General features: G+C 47.3%; 1 protein-coding gene and 1 long non-coding RNA gene across 7 annotated transcripts in view; one reads left to right on the forward strand and one right to left on the reverse strand.

Annotated features, from left to right (window-relative positions):
- NPHP4 (nephrocystin 4) overlaps positions 1 to 19,322 on the forward strand; it is a 720,559-nt gene that overhangs the window by 578,783 nt on the left and 122,454 nt on the right. For all 5 annotated transcript variants that reach the window (XM_063943436.1, XM_063943435.1, XM_063943440.1 and 2 more), the window contains one exon: positions 18,978 to 19,158. In XM_063943436.1, coding sequence (XP_063799506.1) covers positions 18,978 to 19,158 — 181 coding nt within the window. The remainder of the gene's footprint in view (positions 1 to 18,977; positions 19,159 to 19,322) is intronic.
- Positions 1 to 19,322, reverse strand: part of LOC134966581 (uncharacterized) — a 289,870-nt gene that overhangs the window by 132,000 nt on the left and 138,548 nt on the right. Inside the window, exon 2 of one of the 2 annotated variants that reach the window (XR_010188670.1) lies at positions 18,985 to 19,170. The exons of the other annotated variant lie outside the window; for it this stretch is intronic. This is a non-coding gene — a long non-coding RNA (uncharacterized LOC134966581). The remainder of the gene's footprint in view (positions 1 to 18,984; positions 19,171 to 19,322) is intronic. 2 annotated transcript variants of the gene reach the window in all.

The following is a 19,322-nucleotide window of genomic DNA, read 5'->3' on the forward strand; positions in this document are numbered from 1 at the left end:
GCCCCATTGGTGTTGGGGTTACCCTGGTTAAGGGCCCACAATCCTCAATTTGACTGGGTCTCTGGGGAGATTCTTAGTTGGGGTACTGATTGTTTCAGGAGTTGCTTGAGCCTTCCAGTCAGGCTTTCGCAGCTAAGTTTGCCAGGATTGCCAGGATGTTATGCAGATTTTGCGGACATGTTCTCCAAAAGAGTTGCAGAGGTACTACCTCCCCATCGCCCCTATGACTGTGCCATTGATTTGTTGCCGAATGCTAAGCTTCCCAAGAGCAGGTTGTACTCCCTGTCACGTCCTGAGACTCAGGCTATGGCAGAGTACATTCAGGAGAACTTGGCTAAGGGATTTATCAGACCTTCACAGTCTCCAGTTGAGTCGGGGTTCTTCTTCGTGGGTAAAAAGGACGGTTCGTTGCGACCCTGCATCGACTTCAGGGAATTGAACCGTATCACGATTAAAAACTCATACCCACTGCCTCTCATTTCGGTCTTGTTTGACCAGCTTCGTACTGCCACCATTTTTTCTAAGATTGACCTACGCGGTGCGTACAATCTAATCCGAATAAGAGAGGGGGATGAATGGAAGACTGCCTTTAATACCCACTCAGGGCATTATGAATATTTGGTGATGCCTTTTGGGCTCTGTAATGCCCCGGCAGTCTTCCAGGACTTCATGAATGATGTGCTCAGGGAATATTTGGATAGATACTTAGTTGTATACTTAGATGACATCCTAATCTTCTCCCATTCCCTGGAGGAACATCGGAAGCATGTACGCTTAGTCCTCCAGAAACTCAGAGACCACCGGCTTGGGGCGAAGCTGGAGAAGTGCGAATTTGAAGTTCAGCAAATCGCATTTCTAGGATATATTATTATCTCCCCAGAAGGTTTCCAAATGGAGGGTTCCAAGGTACAAGCAGTCCTGGATTGGGTGCAGCCCACTAGTTTGAAGGCGCTTCAGCGTTTTCTGGGCTTTGCGAATTTTTATAGACGATTTATCGCTGGATTTTCGTCTATAGTGGCGCCCTTGGTGGCACTCACTAAGAAAGGGGCGGATGTTGCTCACTGGTCTTGTGAGGCCAAAGCGGCTTTTGCCCGTCTCAAAAGGGCATTTGTCTCGGCCAAGGTTCTGCGACACCCAGATTCAGAGCGTCCTTTTGTGGTGGAGGTGGATGCCTCTGAGATGGGTATTGGGGCAGTGCTCTCTCAGATGGGGGTGTCTGATAATCGCCTTCATCCCTGTGCTTACTTTTCCCGTAAATTTTCGCCTGCCGAGATGAATTATGACGTGGGTAACTGGGAATTATTGGCTATTAAGGATGCACTCGAGGAGTGGAGACACTGGCTTGAGGGGGCTAAGTTTGTGGTCTCAATTCTCACCGACCATAAGAATTTGGCATATTTAGAGTCAGCGAAGCGCCTCAATGCCAGGCAGGCACGATGGGCTTTGTTTTTTGCTCGCTTGAATTTTTTGATAACATATCGCCCTGGGTCAAAAAACATCAAGGCTGATGCGCTCTCGCGGAGTTTTGCTCCAATCCAGGAGACCACCGAGGAGCCATTGCCCATTGTGTCCCCATCATGTATTAAAGTGGGCATTACCCAGGACCTCTTGTCATTAGTCCTTAGAGCACAGGAGCAGGCTCCTCCAGACCTTCCGGTAGGTCTTTTGTTTGTGCCTCCTAGGTTAAGACAGCGAGTGTTCCTGGAATTCCATGCCAAGAAGTCGGCAGGTCACCCGGGTATTGCCAGAACTCGGGAGTTGCTACCTAGGGCGGTGTGGTGGCCCTCGGTGGCTAGGGATGTGGATCAGTGGGTTCGGGCATGTGACATCTGTGCCCGAAATAAGACTCCTAGAGGGGTTCCTGTTGGCCCATTACATCCACTCTCTATTCCATCTAAGCCATGGACCCACATTTCAATGGATTTTGTGGTGGACTTGCCCAAATCCTCGGGGATGACAGCCATCTGGGTTGTCGTTGACAGGTTTTCGAAGATGGCGCTCTTCGTTCCATTGGTTGGGCTGCCATCGGCCAGACGCCTGTCTGAATTATTTATGCTGCATGTTGTGCGCCCCACGGGTTGCCACTTGATGTGGTCTCTGACCGCGGATCCCAGTTTGTGGCCAAATTCTGGAGGGCATTTTGTTCCGATCTCCAGATTTCTGTCAGCTTGTCGTCAGGCTACCATCCGCAGTCTAATGGGCAGACTGAAAGGGTGAACCAGTCCTTGGAGCAGTTCCTCAGGTGTTATGTCTCCAAGTGTCAGACTGACTGGGTTGCTCATCTGTCCATGGCGGAGTTTGCCTATAACAACGCGGCTCACTCTGCTACAGGGATCTCTCCCTTCCTTTGTGTGTATGGGCATCATCCTAAGGCCAATTCTTTTGACCCCCAGGACTACACGCCTGGTGGTTCCTCTGTGGTTTCGGTCCTTAGAGGTATTTGGAGGAAAGTGAAGAAAGCCCTTGTGTCTGTGTCATTAGTGACCAAAAGGGTTTTTGATAAGCGGAAAAGACCCTGCAGCTTCAAATTAGGAGACTTCGTCTGGTTGTCTACCAAGAATTTGAAGTTGAGACAGCCATCTCATAAGTTAGGCCCCCGGTTCATCGGTCCTTATAAGATCACTAGGGTTATCAATCAGGTGGCATTTCAGTTAGATCTACCCCGTTCTTTGGGTATCAATAAAACATTTCATTGTTCCATTTTAAAACGGGCGATTTGTAATCCTTCTTCCAGTGGAAGACCTTCCCCTCTTCTGATACGTGGCCAGAGTGAGTTTGTTGTTGAAAGGATTCTTGACTCCAAGATGGTTTGGGGTCGGCTGTCATTTTTGGTGCACTGGAAGGGGTATGGCCCGGAGGAGCGGTCGTGGGTGCGCAGTTGTGATCTTCATGCCCCCAGACTGTTACGCTCTTTCTTCTCGCAGTTCCCCGATAAACCCGGTGGTAGGGGTTCTTTGACCCCTCGTCAGAGGGGGGGTACTGTTAGGGTCTCCTGCTCTGTGCTGCCACGTCGTCATGGCAACCGGGAGACAAGTGCTAGCGGAGTAACCTGAGCGTAGCTGATACTCCGGTTCGGGTCTTTTGCTGTGCAGTGGTTACAGGCTCTGTGCACGGCAGGGGGTCCGGTGCTGGTTTTTGTGCTCACAGTCTGTGAGGTCTGAGTGGGGCGTGGGCAGCACCTGCTATATAAACCCTCTTCTCAGGTTAGGCAGATGCTGCTGAATCTTTGTTGGTTAGTCAGTTCCTGAAAGCTAGCTAGAACTGTGTAAACTTTGTATTTGTTTGTTGCTTACTGCAAATAGGCCTTGGGTTTTGGTATTACACTCTGCCAATCCAGACCTAGCAGTAAGACTGGAGTCAGTCGTTTAACCTGCTGGGGTTCTTTTGCTACTCTGTGAACCTAGCAGGTTTGTGGCTGTATTCTCAGACTTGCCTGCCAAAATCCTTTCTCACTGTGCAAGGTGTTCAGGTGTCAGTTTAGTGGCAGTAAGCTGAACCAGTGCACTGCAAGTGAGGACTAGGATTGTGGAGACTCTCCTTGTGTCTATTATTCCATCTCTGACCAAGGAGTTTACTGCCACATCCGTTGGTAACCCTTTAGGGTTTTGCTGTTGCCCTTAGCAACAGCATTTCGGGTTCTCTACGTATTAAATCACAACATCTCGCTTCTTTCCATCTGAGCATTCCTAATACTAGGGAGACACACAGTTTCTTAGCCTTTGGGCTTCTCTGTTCACTTTGTGTTTATTTTGTTACCCTATCACCTTCTATGTATGTAATGTCATATTCCCCAGTCTGTCTGTGAGTTCATTTGTTTTGCATCCCTCTCCGTTCAGACACCAGTACATTCCTGCTGGCACTGGTGTGCATAACAGTTACACACATCAGACAATCGCTCTTATGATAAAATAGTGATCTATAGAGAAAACACAAAGTGATATTAATGGAGTCAGATACTCACCATATATATGATAGTTCAAAAGAATGGAGGTTTTGCAATACTGCAGTACCCGCCAAGAAGCAGTACTGATCCTCAGATCCTCCTTTTATTCTTATATAGAATCTGTAACAGAATGTGCCTTCTTTCCACAGTGCACTTTGCAGGACATTGGGGGTCATTCCGAGATGATCGCGGCGATGCATTTGCACTTCAAGAGTGGCTCCCAGCCAGCGCAGCTTTAGCGTGCTGGCCGGGAGCTACTCATCGCTCCCCAGCCCGCAGCAGCTGCGTGTTAGGTTACGCAGCCGCAGCGGCTCGCCTCCCGTTCAGTCCGGACACGCCTGCGTTGGCCGGACCGCTCCCACGAAACGGCAGCCAAATGCCGCCGTTCCGCCCCCTCCCGCCCAGCGATTGCCTGTCAGGCAGAGGCGATCGCAGCCCTGCTACGGCCTTCAGCCGTTTGGCATGCGCTGGTGCGCTACGGCGCATGCGCAGTAGGACCCGTTCGCTCGGCTGCGACAAAAAGCAGCGAGTGAACGGGTCAGAATGACCCCCATAGGTCACACAGGCACAAAAAACAGACAAAGATAGTGCAGAGATCCTTTTAATTTACACAGTGCACTTACAATAATTGGCAGGTTAAAAGCATGATAACAAGTCCCCCAGTGGCACACGGCTCGGCATGCAGAGCCGGCCCTAACCAATATGATGCCCTAGGCAAGATTTTGGCTGGTGCCCCTTAGCACCACCGCTTATTCTGCCTCCGACCTTGCACCTCTTTCCCAGCACCATCACCCCTCACCCATAGCAGTCCTTGTACCCCCTATATTTTAAATAGGAACAGTTCGCACGTTTGACGCACAGCCCCAAAAGGGGCATCTTCTTGCTGGGAAGGGGCATGGCCACACAATAGTAACCCCAATTCCAATTACGCCACACAGTACTGCAACTTTATTCACATTTTATTTTGCGATAGTGTCCATAATTCATATTACATCCCACAGTTGTATCACTTTACTCTATAAACGTACTCCTCACAGTACAGCCCCTTATTCACAGTACATCACACTGAATTGCTCCTTATTCACATTACACCACACCCTATTGCTCTTTATTCACATTAGACGACACAGTAGTGCCCTTTCTATATGCAACACCACATAGTAGAGCACCTTATACACATAATGCCACACATTACTAATGCATTTATACACAATTCCACACAGTAATGCCCCTTACACATATGAGACACATTAATGTCCTTATAAACATAATGCACCTTACACATTATGACAACCTTTATTAATGCCCTTTTACACATAATGTCCCTTGCACATATGCCGCACATTATTAATGCCCTTATACACATAATGACACATATAGTGCTCCCTACACATTTGCTGCACATTATTAATGCCCCTATACATATAATGACACACATACAGTAGTACCCTGTTACACATATGCCGCACATTATTAATGCCCTTATACACATGACACACATAGTGGCCCTTTACACATATGTTGCACATTATTAATGCATTTTTACATGACACACATAATGCTCCTTACACATATTCCGAACACTACTGCACAACCATCCCACTCACATGCACACAGCACTCACACTGCCACTAACACTGTGACCTCTGCCTCTGCTTGGATACAGATGTGTCCTCACAAATCTTTCATCAATGTTAACGTCGGGCACCTTTTTTTTAATGAAAATGCATCTTATTTGCATTGCTATGTGGCTAGGATGCACAAGCAGCTTCTGCTGATTAAACTGATATGCAGCATGCCTATATACTGTGTGAGAATGTGGCTGTATCTGCATATGAAATTCTACACACAGAATATAGGCATGCCGCATATCATTTGAATCAGCAGAAGCTGATGATGCCCCTAGGCATATCAAATGCCCTAGGCAATTGCCTAGTTTGCCTATGCCTATGGCCGGCTCTGTCGGCATGGGATATAGCTAGAAGTCCAGGATGGAAGTGGACAGTGGTTAGACCTCAATACCGGATAAAGGGGTCACCTCAGGGTACATCATGTCAGCGTCACCAGTCACTTGGAGTCCAAGCTTACAGGGAGAAACACTTCAGAATAAAAGGAGGATCTGAGGATCAGTGCTGCATCTTGGAGGGTACCGAGTATTGCAAAATCTCCATTCTTTTGAGCTATCAAATACAGATGGAGCATCGCTCATCTATACCGTCTATGGCGTTTGTCCCGATCACGGAGTCGCAGTGTGTATGGTCGCAAGGCGGCGCGCTGTCGCAGGCAGGAGCATAGATCTTAGCGTAGCGTTACCGGTGAGTGTAATACCAGCGATCATTCACCAGATGTTGCTTTTGAAAATCACCATTGCGCATGCGTGAGGTGTTCAATAAAATACTATAGTGCAAGAATCACCATTGCGCATGCGTGAGGTCTCCATTGAAATACACTATAGCGCAAGAACTACTTTACTGTACAGTACTGTATGGTAAATAGACATGTTTCTCAGATTGTCAGAAGTGATGTAAAGTCACAATAATGTACTACACTCTGCGATATGTGCACTACAATATGTGCGTCATATTGATGGTTACCATGCACTTTACCCTGGGTTCGGTTCCCACAAGGGACGCAATGTGTGTATACTTTATCAAAACAATTTTAACGTGCGTAATTGGACGCACGAGCAGCATTGCCCATATACATGCAAAACCTACTGTATATGTTGATTATCTGACTCCATTAATATGTTTTCTCAAAAGATCACTAATTTATCATAAGAGCGCTTGTCTGATGTGTGTAACCATTTTTTGTATGTGTCTGTAGACGCGCAGGCTGAGCTGTGCTAGAGCGCAACTGCTAATTTATGCACGCCATATGAACGACCATGACACACCTGCCTTTACCCGATCACTCTTCATTACCACCCCCAAACGCTGTCTTCCTGTCACTCATTAATTCCCTGGTGTGACCGCAATAACAATTCACTTACTGTGTGCACACTGCAGGTCAGATGCATGCGCTGTAAGAAAACATTAACCGATTTGCGTACAAAGGACCTGATTCAAAGATGGACGTAGGTCGCTGCATACGCAGTCAGATCTGCGTTTATCTCCTCACAAGCTGGGAGCCGCCCAGCACAGGGCTAGGCAGTCCAGCATGTGTAGCGCCGCCTCACGATGCATCAAACTAAGGTTGACCTCTAGCAGCGCAGGTTGTGGAGGTAACCCGGCAGATGTTGGGTCTATTAATTTACTAGTAGCTTTATACTGAATTTTAAAATTGCCCCATGTCATGCAGTTTATTTCCAAGAACTCCATTTGCCCAACATCACTCATTTTTAGGCACCTCCATGAGGTAAGAGATAAAATTGGCAAAGTTGGTGGGCACGAGGTGCCGCCATTCCGACATTCATCCACTGCTTTGTGGACATCACCTAGAATTGAATTCCCATCTAAGGTTTTCAGGCTAGAGGAAAGCCGGGTTGCAAAAAAGAAGGGATTCCACAGAGCGTGTGCACCTTGAAAAAGTCCTGCAACCTGAAACGGAAGCAGATTAATGAGAGTGGATCATGCGGTTTATTAACGCCATTTCAGAATCCGTAAAACTGGATGTATAGATTAAAAAAAGATGACCATATTACTAAAAGATAACCTTTGCCCAAACCATAACGTGTAAAATACTGGATACATCATAATACCCTAGCTGTTTTACTGCAAACTAGAAAAGAGTTTCCTAATTCAAAAGAATTCAACTTTATATAAACATCACAGAATTTATAAGATCCATTCAGACCTTGTAGATGTGAGGTCCCGAGGGCAACGTTCCATCTGCTGTCTGATGTAAGTGCTCTTCCTCTCGTTCTCAGTTTTATCTATATACATTTAACTTTCAGACCTGAAGGATCACAATTATGATAATAAGATTTTACTTACCGGTAAATCTATTTCTCGTAGTCCGTAGAGGATGCTGGGGACTCCGTAAGGACCATGGGGATAGACGGCCTCCGCAGGAGACATGGGCACTTTAAGAAAGAATTTAGTTCCTGGTGTGCACTGGCTCCTCCCTCTATGCCCCTCCTCCAGACCTCAGTTAGAGAAACTGTGCCCAGAGGAGACTGACAGTACAAGGAAAGGATTTTGGTAATCCAGGGCAAGATTCATACCAGCCACACCAATCACACCGTATAACTTGTGATAACAACCCAGTTAACAGTATGACAAAATAACATAGCATCAGTTCACGCCCGATGCAACAATAACGTAACCCTTATTGAAGCACGAGAAATAGATTTACCGGTAAGTAAAATCTTATTTTCTCTAACGTCCTAGAGGATGCTGGGGACTCCGTAAGGACCATGGGGATTATACCAAAGCTCCCAAACGGGCGGGAGAGTGCGGATGACTCTGCAGCACCGATTGAGCAAACATGAGGTCCTCCTCAGCCAGGGTATTAAACTTATAGAATTTTGCAAAGATGTTTGATCCCGACCAAGTAGCAGCTCGACACAGCTGTAGTGCCGAGACCCCTCGGGCAGCTGCCCAAGAAGAGCCCACTTTCCTAGTGGAATGGGCCTTGACCGATTTAGGTAACGGCAATCCTGCCGTAGAATGCGCCTGCTGAATCGTGTTACAGATCCAGCGAGCAATAGTCTGCTTTGAAGCAGGGCCGCCAAGCTTGTTGGCTGCATACAGAACAAACAGTGCTTCTGTTTTCCGGACTCTAGACGTCCTGGCCACATAAATTTTCAAAGCCCTGACCACATCAAGGGACTCGGAATCCTCTAAGTCCCGTGTAGCCACAGGCACCACAATAGGCTGGTTCATATGAAAGGATGAAACCACTTTTGGCAGGAACTGAGGACGTGTCCGCAATTCCGCTCTATCCATATGGAAAACCAGATAGGGGCTTTTATGTGATAAAGCCGCTAATTCCGACACTCGCCTAGCCGAAGCCAGGGCTAATAACATGATCACCTTCCACGTGAGATATTTCAACTCCACCGTTTTAAGTGGTTCAAACCAGTATGACTTTAGGAAGCTCAACACCACATTAAGGTCCCAAGGCGCCACCGGAGGCACAAACGGAGGCTGAATATGCAGTACTCCCTTTACAAAAGTCTGAACTTCTGGGAGAGAAGCCAATTCTCTTTGAAAGAAAATGGATAGGGCCGAAATCTGGACCTTAATGGAGCCTAATTTAAGGCCCAAATCCACTCCAGTTTGTAGGAAGTGAAGGAAACGGCCCAGATGAAATTCTTCCGTAGGAGCATTCCTGGCCTCACACCAAGAAACATATTTTCGCCATATACGGTGATAATGTTTTGCTGTTACTTCCTTCCTAGCCTTTATCAGCGTAGGGATAACCTCAACCGGAATGCCTTTTTCTGCTAGGATCCGGCGTTCAACCGCCACGCCGTCAAACGCAGCCGCGGTAAGTCTTGGAACAGACAGGGTCCCTGTTGCAACAGGTCCTGTCTTAGAGGAAGAGGCCACGGATCTTCTGTGAGCATTTCCTGCAGATCTGGATACCAAGTCCGTCGTGGCCAATCTGGAACAACGAGGATTGTTCTCACTCCTTTTCATAGACTGACTGGAACACCCACGGTGTCATGAGGGTGTCTACCGCTACTGCCTGAGGGTCTCTGGACCTGGCGCAATACCTCTGTAGCTTTTTGTTGAGGCGGGATGCCATCATGTCTATCTGTGGCAGTTCCCACCGACTCACAATCTGTGCGAAGACTTCTGGATGAAGTCCCCACTCTCCCGGGTGTAGGTCGTGTCTGCTGAGGAAGTCTGCTTCCCAGTTGTCTACTCCCGGAATGAACACTGCTGACAATGCGCTTACATGATTCTCCACCCAGCGAAGAATCCTGGTGGCTTCCGCCATTGCCACTCTGTTCCTTGTGCCGCCTTGGCGGTTTACATGAGCCACTGCAGTTATGTTGTCTGACTGGATCAGAACTGGTTGGTCGCGAAGTAAGGTCTCCGCTTGACGTAGGGCGTTGTATATGGCCCTTAGTTGTGCAGACAAGTCTCTTGACTTGACCAAAGACCCTGGAAATTTCTTCCCTGTGTGACTGCTCCCCAACCTCGGAGGCTTGCGTCCGTGGTCACCAGGATCCAATCCTGAATACCGAATATGCGGCCCTCGAGAAGGTGAGCACTCTGCAGCCACCACAGGAGTGACACCCTGGCCCTGGGGGATAGGGTGATCAATCGATGCATCTGTAGATGTGATCCGGACCACTTGTCCAGCAGATCCCATTGGAAAGTCCTCGCATGGAACCTGCCAAAGGGAATGGCCTCGTATGAGGCCACAATCTTTCCCAGGACTCGAGTGCAATGATGCACTGACACCTGTCTTGATTTCAAAAGGTTCCTGACCAGAGACATCAGTTACTGGGCTTTTTCATTTGGAAGATAAACCCTTTTCTGGGTCGTGTCCAGAAACATGCCCAAGAAAGGCAGACGAGTCGTAGGAACCAACTGCGACTTTGGAATATTGAGAATCCAGCCGTGTTGTTGTAACACTTTCAGTGAAAGAGATACGCTGGTCAGCAATTGCTCTCTGGATCTCGCTTTTATGAGGAGATCGTCCAAGTACGGGATAATTGTGACACCCTGCTTGCACAGGAGCACCATCATTTCCGCCATTACCTTGGTGAAAATCCTCGGGGCCGTTGAGAGACCAAACGGCAACGTCTGAAATTGGTAATGACAGTCCTGTACCGCAAATCTTAGGTACACCTGATGAGGTGGATAAATGGGGACATGAAGGTACGCATCCTTTATGTCCAGCGACACCATAAAATCCCCCCCTTTCAGGCTTGCGATGACCGCACTTAGCGATTCCATCTTGAACTTGTACCTTTTCAAGTATAGGTTCAGAGATTTTAAATTCAATATGGGTCTGACCGAACCGTCCGGTTTCGGAACTACAAACATGGTCGAATAATAACCCCTTCCCTGTTGAAGGAGGGGAACCTCGACCACCACCTGCTGAAGATACAATTTGTGAATTGCATTTAACACTATCTCCCTCTCTAGGGGGGAAGACGGTAGGGCCGATTTGAAATACCGGCGAGGAGGCACCTCTTCGAATTCCAGCTTGTAACCCTGAGACACAATTTCTATTGCCCAGGGATCCACCTGGGAGTGAACCCACATGTGGCTGAAATTCCGAAGCCGCACCCCCACTGGCCCCGACTCCGCCAGTGGAGCTCCAGCGTCATGCGGTGGATTTTGCAGAGGCCGGGGAGGACTTCTGTTCCTGGGAACTAGCTGTGTTGTGCAGCTTCTTTCCTCTGCCCCTACCTCTGGCAAGAAAGGACGCACCTCGGACTTTCTTGTTTCTTTGTGAGCGAAAGGACTGCATTTGATAATGCGGTGCTCTCTTAGGCTGTGAGGGAACATAAGGCAAAAAATGTGACTTTCCAGCTGTAGCTGTGGAGACCAGGTCCGAGAGACCTTCTCCGAACAATTCCTCACCCCTGTAAGGTAAAATCTCAATATGCCTTTTCGAGTCGGCATCACCTGTCCATTGCCGAGTCCACAGGACCCTTCTGGCAGAAATCGACATAGCGTTTATTCTAGAACCCAGTAGACTAATGTCTCTTTGAGCATCTCTCATATAAAGGACAGCGTCTTTAATATGCCCCAGGGTCAATAAAACAGTGTCCCTATCTAGGGTTAGGGTATCAATCTCCTCTGATAAGGTATTTGTCCATGCCGCTACCGCACTACAGACCAAGGCCGACGCGATTGCCGGTCTGAGTAAGGTACCTGAATGTGTATAAATGGACTTCAGGGTACCCTCCTGTTTGCGATCAGCAGCATCCTTGAGGGTAGCCGTATCCTGGGACGGCAGGGCTACCTTTTTGGATAAGTGTGTTAAAGCTTTGTCCACCCTAGGGGAGGATTCCCATCGTAACCTGTCCGTTGGCGGGAAAGGATACGCCATAAGAATCCGTTTGGAAATCTGCAGTTTTTTATCTGGAGATTCCCAAGCTTTTTCACATAACTCATTCAGTTCGTGTGAGGGGGAAAAGTTACCTCAGGTTTCTTTCCCTTATACATATACACCCTCGTGTCAGGGACAGGGGTTTCCTCTGTGATGTGCAAAACATCCTTTATTGCTATAATCATATATCGAAGGGATTTAGCCAATTTAGGCTGTAACTTTGCATCATCGTAATCGACACTGGAGTCAGAATCCATGTCGGTATCTGTGTCAACAATTTGGGATAGTGGGCGCTTATGAGACCCTGACGGTCCCTGCGACAAAGGATCAGGCACGGGTTGAGACCCTGACTGTCCTAATGCATCAGCCTTGTCTAATCTTTTATGCAAGGAATTAACATTATCATTTAAAACCTTCCACATATCCATCCAATCAGGTGTCGGCGCCGTCGGCGGAGACACCACATTCATTTGCTCCCGCTCCTCTCCCACATAGCCTTCCTCATCAGACATGTCGACACAAGCGTACCGACACACCACACACACACACAGGGAATGTCCGTTCTGAAGACAGTTCCCCCACGAGGCCCTTTGGAGAGAGAGAGAGAGAGTATGCCAGCACACACCCCAGCGCTATATAACCCAGGAATAACACAGTAACTTAATGTTAACCCAGTAGCTGCTGTTATATACTTTTTTGCGCCTAATTATGTGCAACCCTCTTCTACCGTGTATCAGCAGGGGAGAGCCTGGGGAGCTTCCTCTCAGCGTGCTGTGGAGATAAAATGGCGCTGGTGAGTGCTGAGGGAGAAGCCCCGCCCCCTCGGCGGCGGGCTTCTGTCCCGCTTAAATTGTAATTCTTTGGCGGGGGCTCATACATATATACAGTGCCCAGCTGTATATATGTGTTCTTTTGCCAATATGAGGTCCCATATGCTGCCCAGGGCGCCCCCCCTGCGCCCTGCACCCTTACAGTGACCGAAGTATGTGTAGGTGTGTGGAGCAATGGCGCACAGCTGCAGTGCTGTGCGTTACCTCCAGTGAAGATCACGAAGTCTTCTGCCGCCTGTGAAGTCTTCTTGCTTCTCATACTCACCCGGCTTCTGTCTTCCGGTTCTGCGAGGGGGACGGCGGCGCGGCTCTGGGACGGACGGCGAGGGTGAGATCCTGCGTACCGATCCCTCTGGAGCTAATAGTGTCCAGTAGCCTAAGAAGCAGGACCTAGCTTCAGAGAGTAGGGCTGCTTCTCTCCCCTCAGTCCCACGATGCAGGGAGTCTGTTGCCAGCAGAGCTCCCTGAAAATAAAAAACCTAACAAAATACTTTCTATCAGCAAACTCAGAAGGGCTCACTGAAAAGCACCCAGCTCTTCTGGGCACAGTAAAAAACTGAGGTCTGGAGGAGGGGCATAGAGGGAGGAGCCAGTGCACACCAGGAACTAAATTCTTTCTTAAAGTGCCCATGTCCCTTGCGGAGGCCGTCTATCCCCATGGTCCTTACGGAGTCCCCAGCATCCTCTAAGACGTTAGAGAAATAAAGTTTTACTTATCAACGTTTGAATGTCCTTTTAGCCTCTTCTTTACGCTTTTTGCATTCTATTATCTGAACTTTAAATTCTCTAATGGTCATGCCAATGTCCATTTTCTTGTAAAATTACCTAATCCAGTTATTTATGCAGAATAAAAATATTTGTTTCTTCCCCACAGTATCAGCGTGTTCTTCATAACAGTACAAAGGGAGAGTCAGCAAACATGTTCAACATTGTGTATAATGCAGGATAACCGGAACACCACTTTAAGACAGTTGGAGTATAAATCCTACTCACAAGAACTTGCACTCTAATAGGAGACAGGGGCCCTCATTCCGAGTTGATCGCTCGCTAGCTGCTTTTAGCAGCATTGCACACGCTAGGCCGCCGCCCTCTGGGAGTGCATCTTAGTTTAGCAGAATAGCGAACGAAAGATTAGCAAAATTGCTACTAAGTATTTTCATGCAGTTTCTGAATAGCTCCAGACCTACTCCTAGATTGCGATCAGTTCGGTCCCTTTAGTTCCTGGTTTGACGTCACAAACATGCCCTGCGTTCGGCCAGCCACTCCCCCGTTTCTCCAGACACTCCTGCGTTTTTCCCTGACACGCCTGCGGTTTTTAGCACACTCCCGGAAAATGCTCAGTTACCACCCAGAAACGCCCCTTTCCTGTCAATCACTCACCGATCAGCAGTGCGACTGAAATGCGCCCCCAGGATCCACAGCAAAACTGCTAAGTTTTTAGTTAAATAACTAAGCGCATGCGCACTGCGTACCATGCGCATGCGCATTTAGCAACAAATCGCAGCATAGCGAAAATCGGCAATGAGCGAACAACTCGGAATGACCACCAGGGAGTGATAAAGATGGTAGAAGTGCATGTGTTGGGAGGTGGACAAGCTACATATTGATTTAAATTGGTGTAAAACTATAAGTGCTGTGCTGAGTAGCTATGGGTTTATGAGACACTTGTGATAGGTGAGGGGATATGGTACAAGGAACACAGTTAGATATGAGAAATACTTGTTACTGGTGAAGATACTAATAATCCCAAAAAATCTGCTTTTCTATAGTAAATGTCCATTGCACAATGGGCCTGATTAGGTGTGCGTGGAGTGGGCATCGCTGCATTTTCCTTGCACAAATATGGTAATGAGGCAGGAAGCTTCTTGTAAGAGTAGACGCCTCCTGCATGCATGTGTGATCCAGTGGGGTATCCTAGGACCAAGTATTGGACCACTTGCGACTCCATTGGTCAGCTGCGTAAGCCATAGGGTCACACAAGCCAAAGCACCTACGAAGTGACCAGGAAATCTCAACTTTCCCATGTTTGGGAAACGGAGGCCATCGCAGCCCCCTCCCCAACTCCCCGAATGGCTCCAGACTGTTAATCAACTGTCATCTGCTGCTGTTATGCTACCGACCAAGGAGGACCCGTATATCTATATCTATATACTCTGTGAGCTGCTGGCCATGCCCCCAGTTCCTCTGGCTCACAGTCTATTCACTGCTGATATCTGCTCTGAACTAAGCAGAGCAGCGAGTAATAGGGAGCCTCCCAAATCCCCCCCCCCCCCCCACCGCGGGACACTGCGGCACTCGGGAGGCACAGACCAACAAAATAGGACTGTCCCACGAAAATCTGGACTGTTTGGAGTTATGTATATAGTCAGTAGAGAGGTGCACCTGTTGCTATATATAGAAGTTATAATAAAACTCTAAGTGCCAGCAGTATATTTTTAGGCATTGTGATAGCCTAACATCTGGCATTCATCCATCTCCAAACTTAGTATCAGTAATTATTTTAACAGGTATTAAATATCATCTTGGAGAGATTTATATTTATTCGGTTCCATACCAATGTTTCCCCAGCGTGTTCCGATAAGCGGAACTACATTGATTTATAGCATATAAGACATCAATCCAGCTGTTGCTCAGAAAGACAAAATTATGTGGGTGTTTTTGACACTTTAATGAGACTGAAATACGAAACAGCATATTACCCCTGGAAAATAGAAAGACAACCAATGCTGTTAACATTGAACTCCGGTATTTCAGAAAATTCAAGGCCAGAAATGATCAAAAAGGTGTCGGAGGTTATTAAACATACAGGAAATGCTTAAATGCTCAGAGATAAACATCAAAGTCAGTGTCTTCATCTGTCAAATGAAAAGCGTCAATGTCTCAGCGACTAAATGGTACTTTTGGGTTTTGTGCCTCTTGATCTTATTCTAAAACACATACATGACAGTCTCTTTCTTCCTGTATTTATATTGTGAACATGCAATCTCAAAAGTCAGCTTTTCACGGCCAGCGACTATGGTACAGTAACTAAGCTATTTGCAAGGTGATAACCAGGAAATTGCTGACATATTGTAGAACTTAACATTACTTTATTTACCACCAGAAAATAAAATGTTTTAGTAATAAAAAGGCCATACCATAAAGCACTAAGGGGCAGATGTATTAAGCCTGGAGAAGTGATAAAGCAGTGATAAATGGAAGGTGATAACGCACCAGCCAGTCAGCTCCTAACTGTTCATTTACATATTGGAGCTGATTGGCTGATGCCGTATCACCTTGCATTTATCACTGCTTTATCACTTCTCCAGGCTTCATACACCTGCCCCTCTGTAACTTACCACCTCCTTTGTTGTTCAAACAATTGTTTTAATGAACTTTGTTTAATATAGACATGCATTGGATGCCAGAATCTTTGTGCATTGGATTCACAAGAGCCTAAAATGTGCTGTTGGGGAACCTGCTCCTTTTTCTATCAGACAGTGAATCTGCATCAGCCAATCACAAGCAGTTGGCCTATGCTGTTGCCTATCATCTAAGTTTGCACCTGCCCTACAATTAATATGACTTTCTCAGGTGTATGCGCCTTATTGCCTGTCTGCATGTGTTCCCAGTTATGTGAATACACCCTTACTATACCCTGGCAACTTTATAACATCCCTTCTATCCCCCATCCCAACTCTCTAGATGTAGACAGGTATAAGTGCTAAAACCATGGAGGTCTTCATATGATCCTATGGGGCGGGTCCATTTTTTGGGCATGCGCAGAGCAAATTAATGTAACATATGCAACATAAACTGGCGTAATGTTCACGCTTCATCAGCCACTAAATATTTATTCGACTTGATATTATGGGATGTAGTTATGTGACCAGCGGTCAGATTACCGACAGCTACATCCCGAACCCTCTAGATCCTTACAGTCGGCATGCCGACTAGCAGGGACTATTCCCACTTGTAGAGTGGGAATAGAACCTGTGGCGAGCGCAGCTCTATACCGAGCCCACAAGGGGCTTTATTGCGCGCCCCGCCCTGCGCCGGCATCTGCCGGGATTCTGCGGTTGGTATGCTGACCGACAGAATCCCCAGTGCCGGCCAAGCATACCCAAACCGATGATCTACCCTCTTTGCACTTTCCTGTTATATGTAGAGTTTATATAAAGTTTACATCTTGTCGCCATAGATGTTTTATAACTGTGGTCTGATAGAAGACTGGTGAGTCATGACACGCTGTAAGGTGTTCCTCTAGATAACAACTAACAATAGCGACTTCAGTATAGAGGTGGCAGTGTTACATAGAGTAATGCAATAAATCACTCGCTAGCCGCAGATTACCATCTGCTTACCCCTGCGGAGATTAAAGAAAGTAGCTGTCTCAGTTACTTTTTTTTATTTATTTCCTTACCATAACTTGGTCACTGTAAAGCAAATATATTACAGCTCAAGAGTTCTTTTTCTGATCAAATCCAGCCTCAATACGCCATGCAGCGCAAGATGCCTGGCATGAGTGAGCCGCCCGGTCCTGTGCAACTCTAGTAATATCGGTAGTCTTTTTTGTCTGAAAAGATTTCTTAATCACAATACAATACAACTAGGACACACGGGGATACTGTGCTGATAAATTTAATATATGACACTTGTATGTTGTGTGTATGACTGAGTCTGTATACGGAGCAGAACAGAACTTGTTCTGGGAAAAAGCTGCGGCTGCTACATTGTAGCACTTTGAGTACAGATTCAGAGACTCATGGGCCCTACACACTTGCCGACGTTTCCGATTTGGACTGTGGTCGAGTTCAACGATTGACGACCATCGTCCAAATTGGCTTGCTAACCAGAACAAGTGAAAACCAATGATGGACGACCACGGGTACGCGCATCATTCATCATTGGTGCATACACACTGAGCGATATGAACAATTTACCGTACATTACTGAACAATGGGGGTCATTCCGAGTTGATCGTAGCTGTGCTAAATTTAGCACAGCTACGATCAGGCACTCAGACATGTGGGGGGACGCCCAGCACAGGTCTAGTCCGCCCCGCATGTCAGTGCCGCCCCTTCCCCCGCAGAAATGCAAAAGCATCGCACAGCGGCGATGCTTTTGCATCTCAGGAGTTACTCCCGGCCAGCGCAGCTCCTGTGGCTGGCCAGGAGAACCTCCTCGCTGCCCCGGGTCGCAGCAGCTGCGTGTGACGTCACGCAGCCGCCGCCCCCCCCCCCCCCCCCCAACAGTCCGGCCACGCCATGGTTGACCAGACCGCGCCGCCGTCCAGCCCCCTCCCGCCCAGCGACCGCCTCTGCCTCAGAGGCGATCGCTAGGCAACGACGGCTGGCATGTGCCGGCGCATGCGCAGTTCAGACCCGATCGCTGCGCTGCGATAAATTGCAGCGAGCGATCGGGTCGGAATGATCCCCAATATTGTTCATATTGGCCGCACACATCGGCAAGTGTGTAGGGTCCATAAGTCGTACACAGATATACAAGTTTCATGTATAAAATTAATCAGCACAGTCTCCTGGTGCGTCCTGGTGACATTACCATTTTCGGCAAAAAAGAATCAAAAAATACGCTAGAAGATTCTCATGCCACCTGGCGTGCCAAGAGGAACTGTTTGGTGTGACTGCAGCAAAGACGTATAAGGACACATCTGTATTTATCCCTTGTGATGCATTAGAATGTGTAGTTCATATCAACTTACAAAACAAAATTATTATTTCAATGATGTTCTATGAAGTTTATTGAGAAACTTTGAGTGTATCCTCTTTAGACTTTGTGCCTGAGTTGTAAGCATGGAGGCCACTCCTCCTTATTGCTGCGGCTGCCTGCTTACAATATTATGGTAATAAGAGAGTACACCCTCTGTGTGAGTTCATGTGGAAGCCTATCCTGCTCACTTATCTTACGTCAGTATCAGGAGTTACGCCAGCCCTATGGTGGGTGCAAAAGATCCATCATCCCAACTCCATCCTCACACGGCGAGTGAGCTCTGAAGTTGACTGACATGCCCATTAGAGATGAGCGGATTCGGTTTTACTCGGTTTTACTCGGTTCTCAAAACGGCATCTTATTGGCTATCCAAAACACGTGACATCCGTGAGCCAATAAGATGCCGTTTTGAGAACCGAGTAAAACCGAGTAAAACCGAATCCGCTCATCTCTAATGCCCATTAGTACTGCTGTATATGACTCTTCTTATAAACAACTCATGGGATTTATGTCTCTCTATTTCTGTTTCAAAGCACTTACTGCGTCAGGGTCGGACAGCGGTGCAGGTGTCTCATGAGTTGGAAGTCATCACAACGGAGTATGAGCAAGAGACGATGGTCATGAGTGGGGATGTCTCAAAACAAGGGGTGGTCAAACCCATTGGAGTTCACACCGTCATCAAAGGCAGACTCCACCTGCGCATGGCGAATGTTGGTAAGGAGCAATCTAGAACGAAGCAATGTATGGTCTGTATTCACTTGTTATATAGAAGCTTCTCTCTTTGCATTAATGCACATATGTGGCAGAGATCATGGTGAATGTAAACTTTATGGTAATCTGGATATTTTATGTTTTTTTGAGAGACACAGTTTCAGAAA

This window comes from Pseudophryne corroboree, chromosome 10 (genome assembly GCF_028390025.1).
Source record: "Pseudophryne corroboree isolate aPseCor3 chromosome 10, aPseCor3.hap2, whole genome shotgun sequence".
NCBI lineage: Eukaryota > Metazoa > Chordata > Amphibia > Anura > Myobatrachidae > Pseudophryne > Pseudophryne corroboree.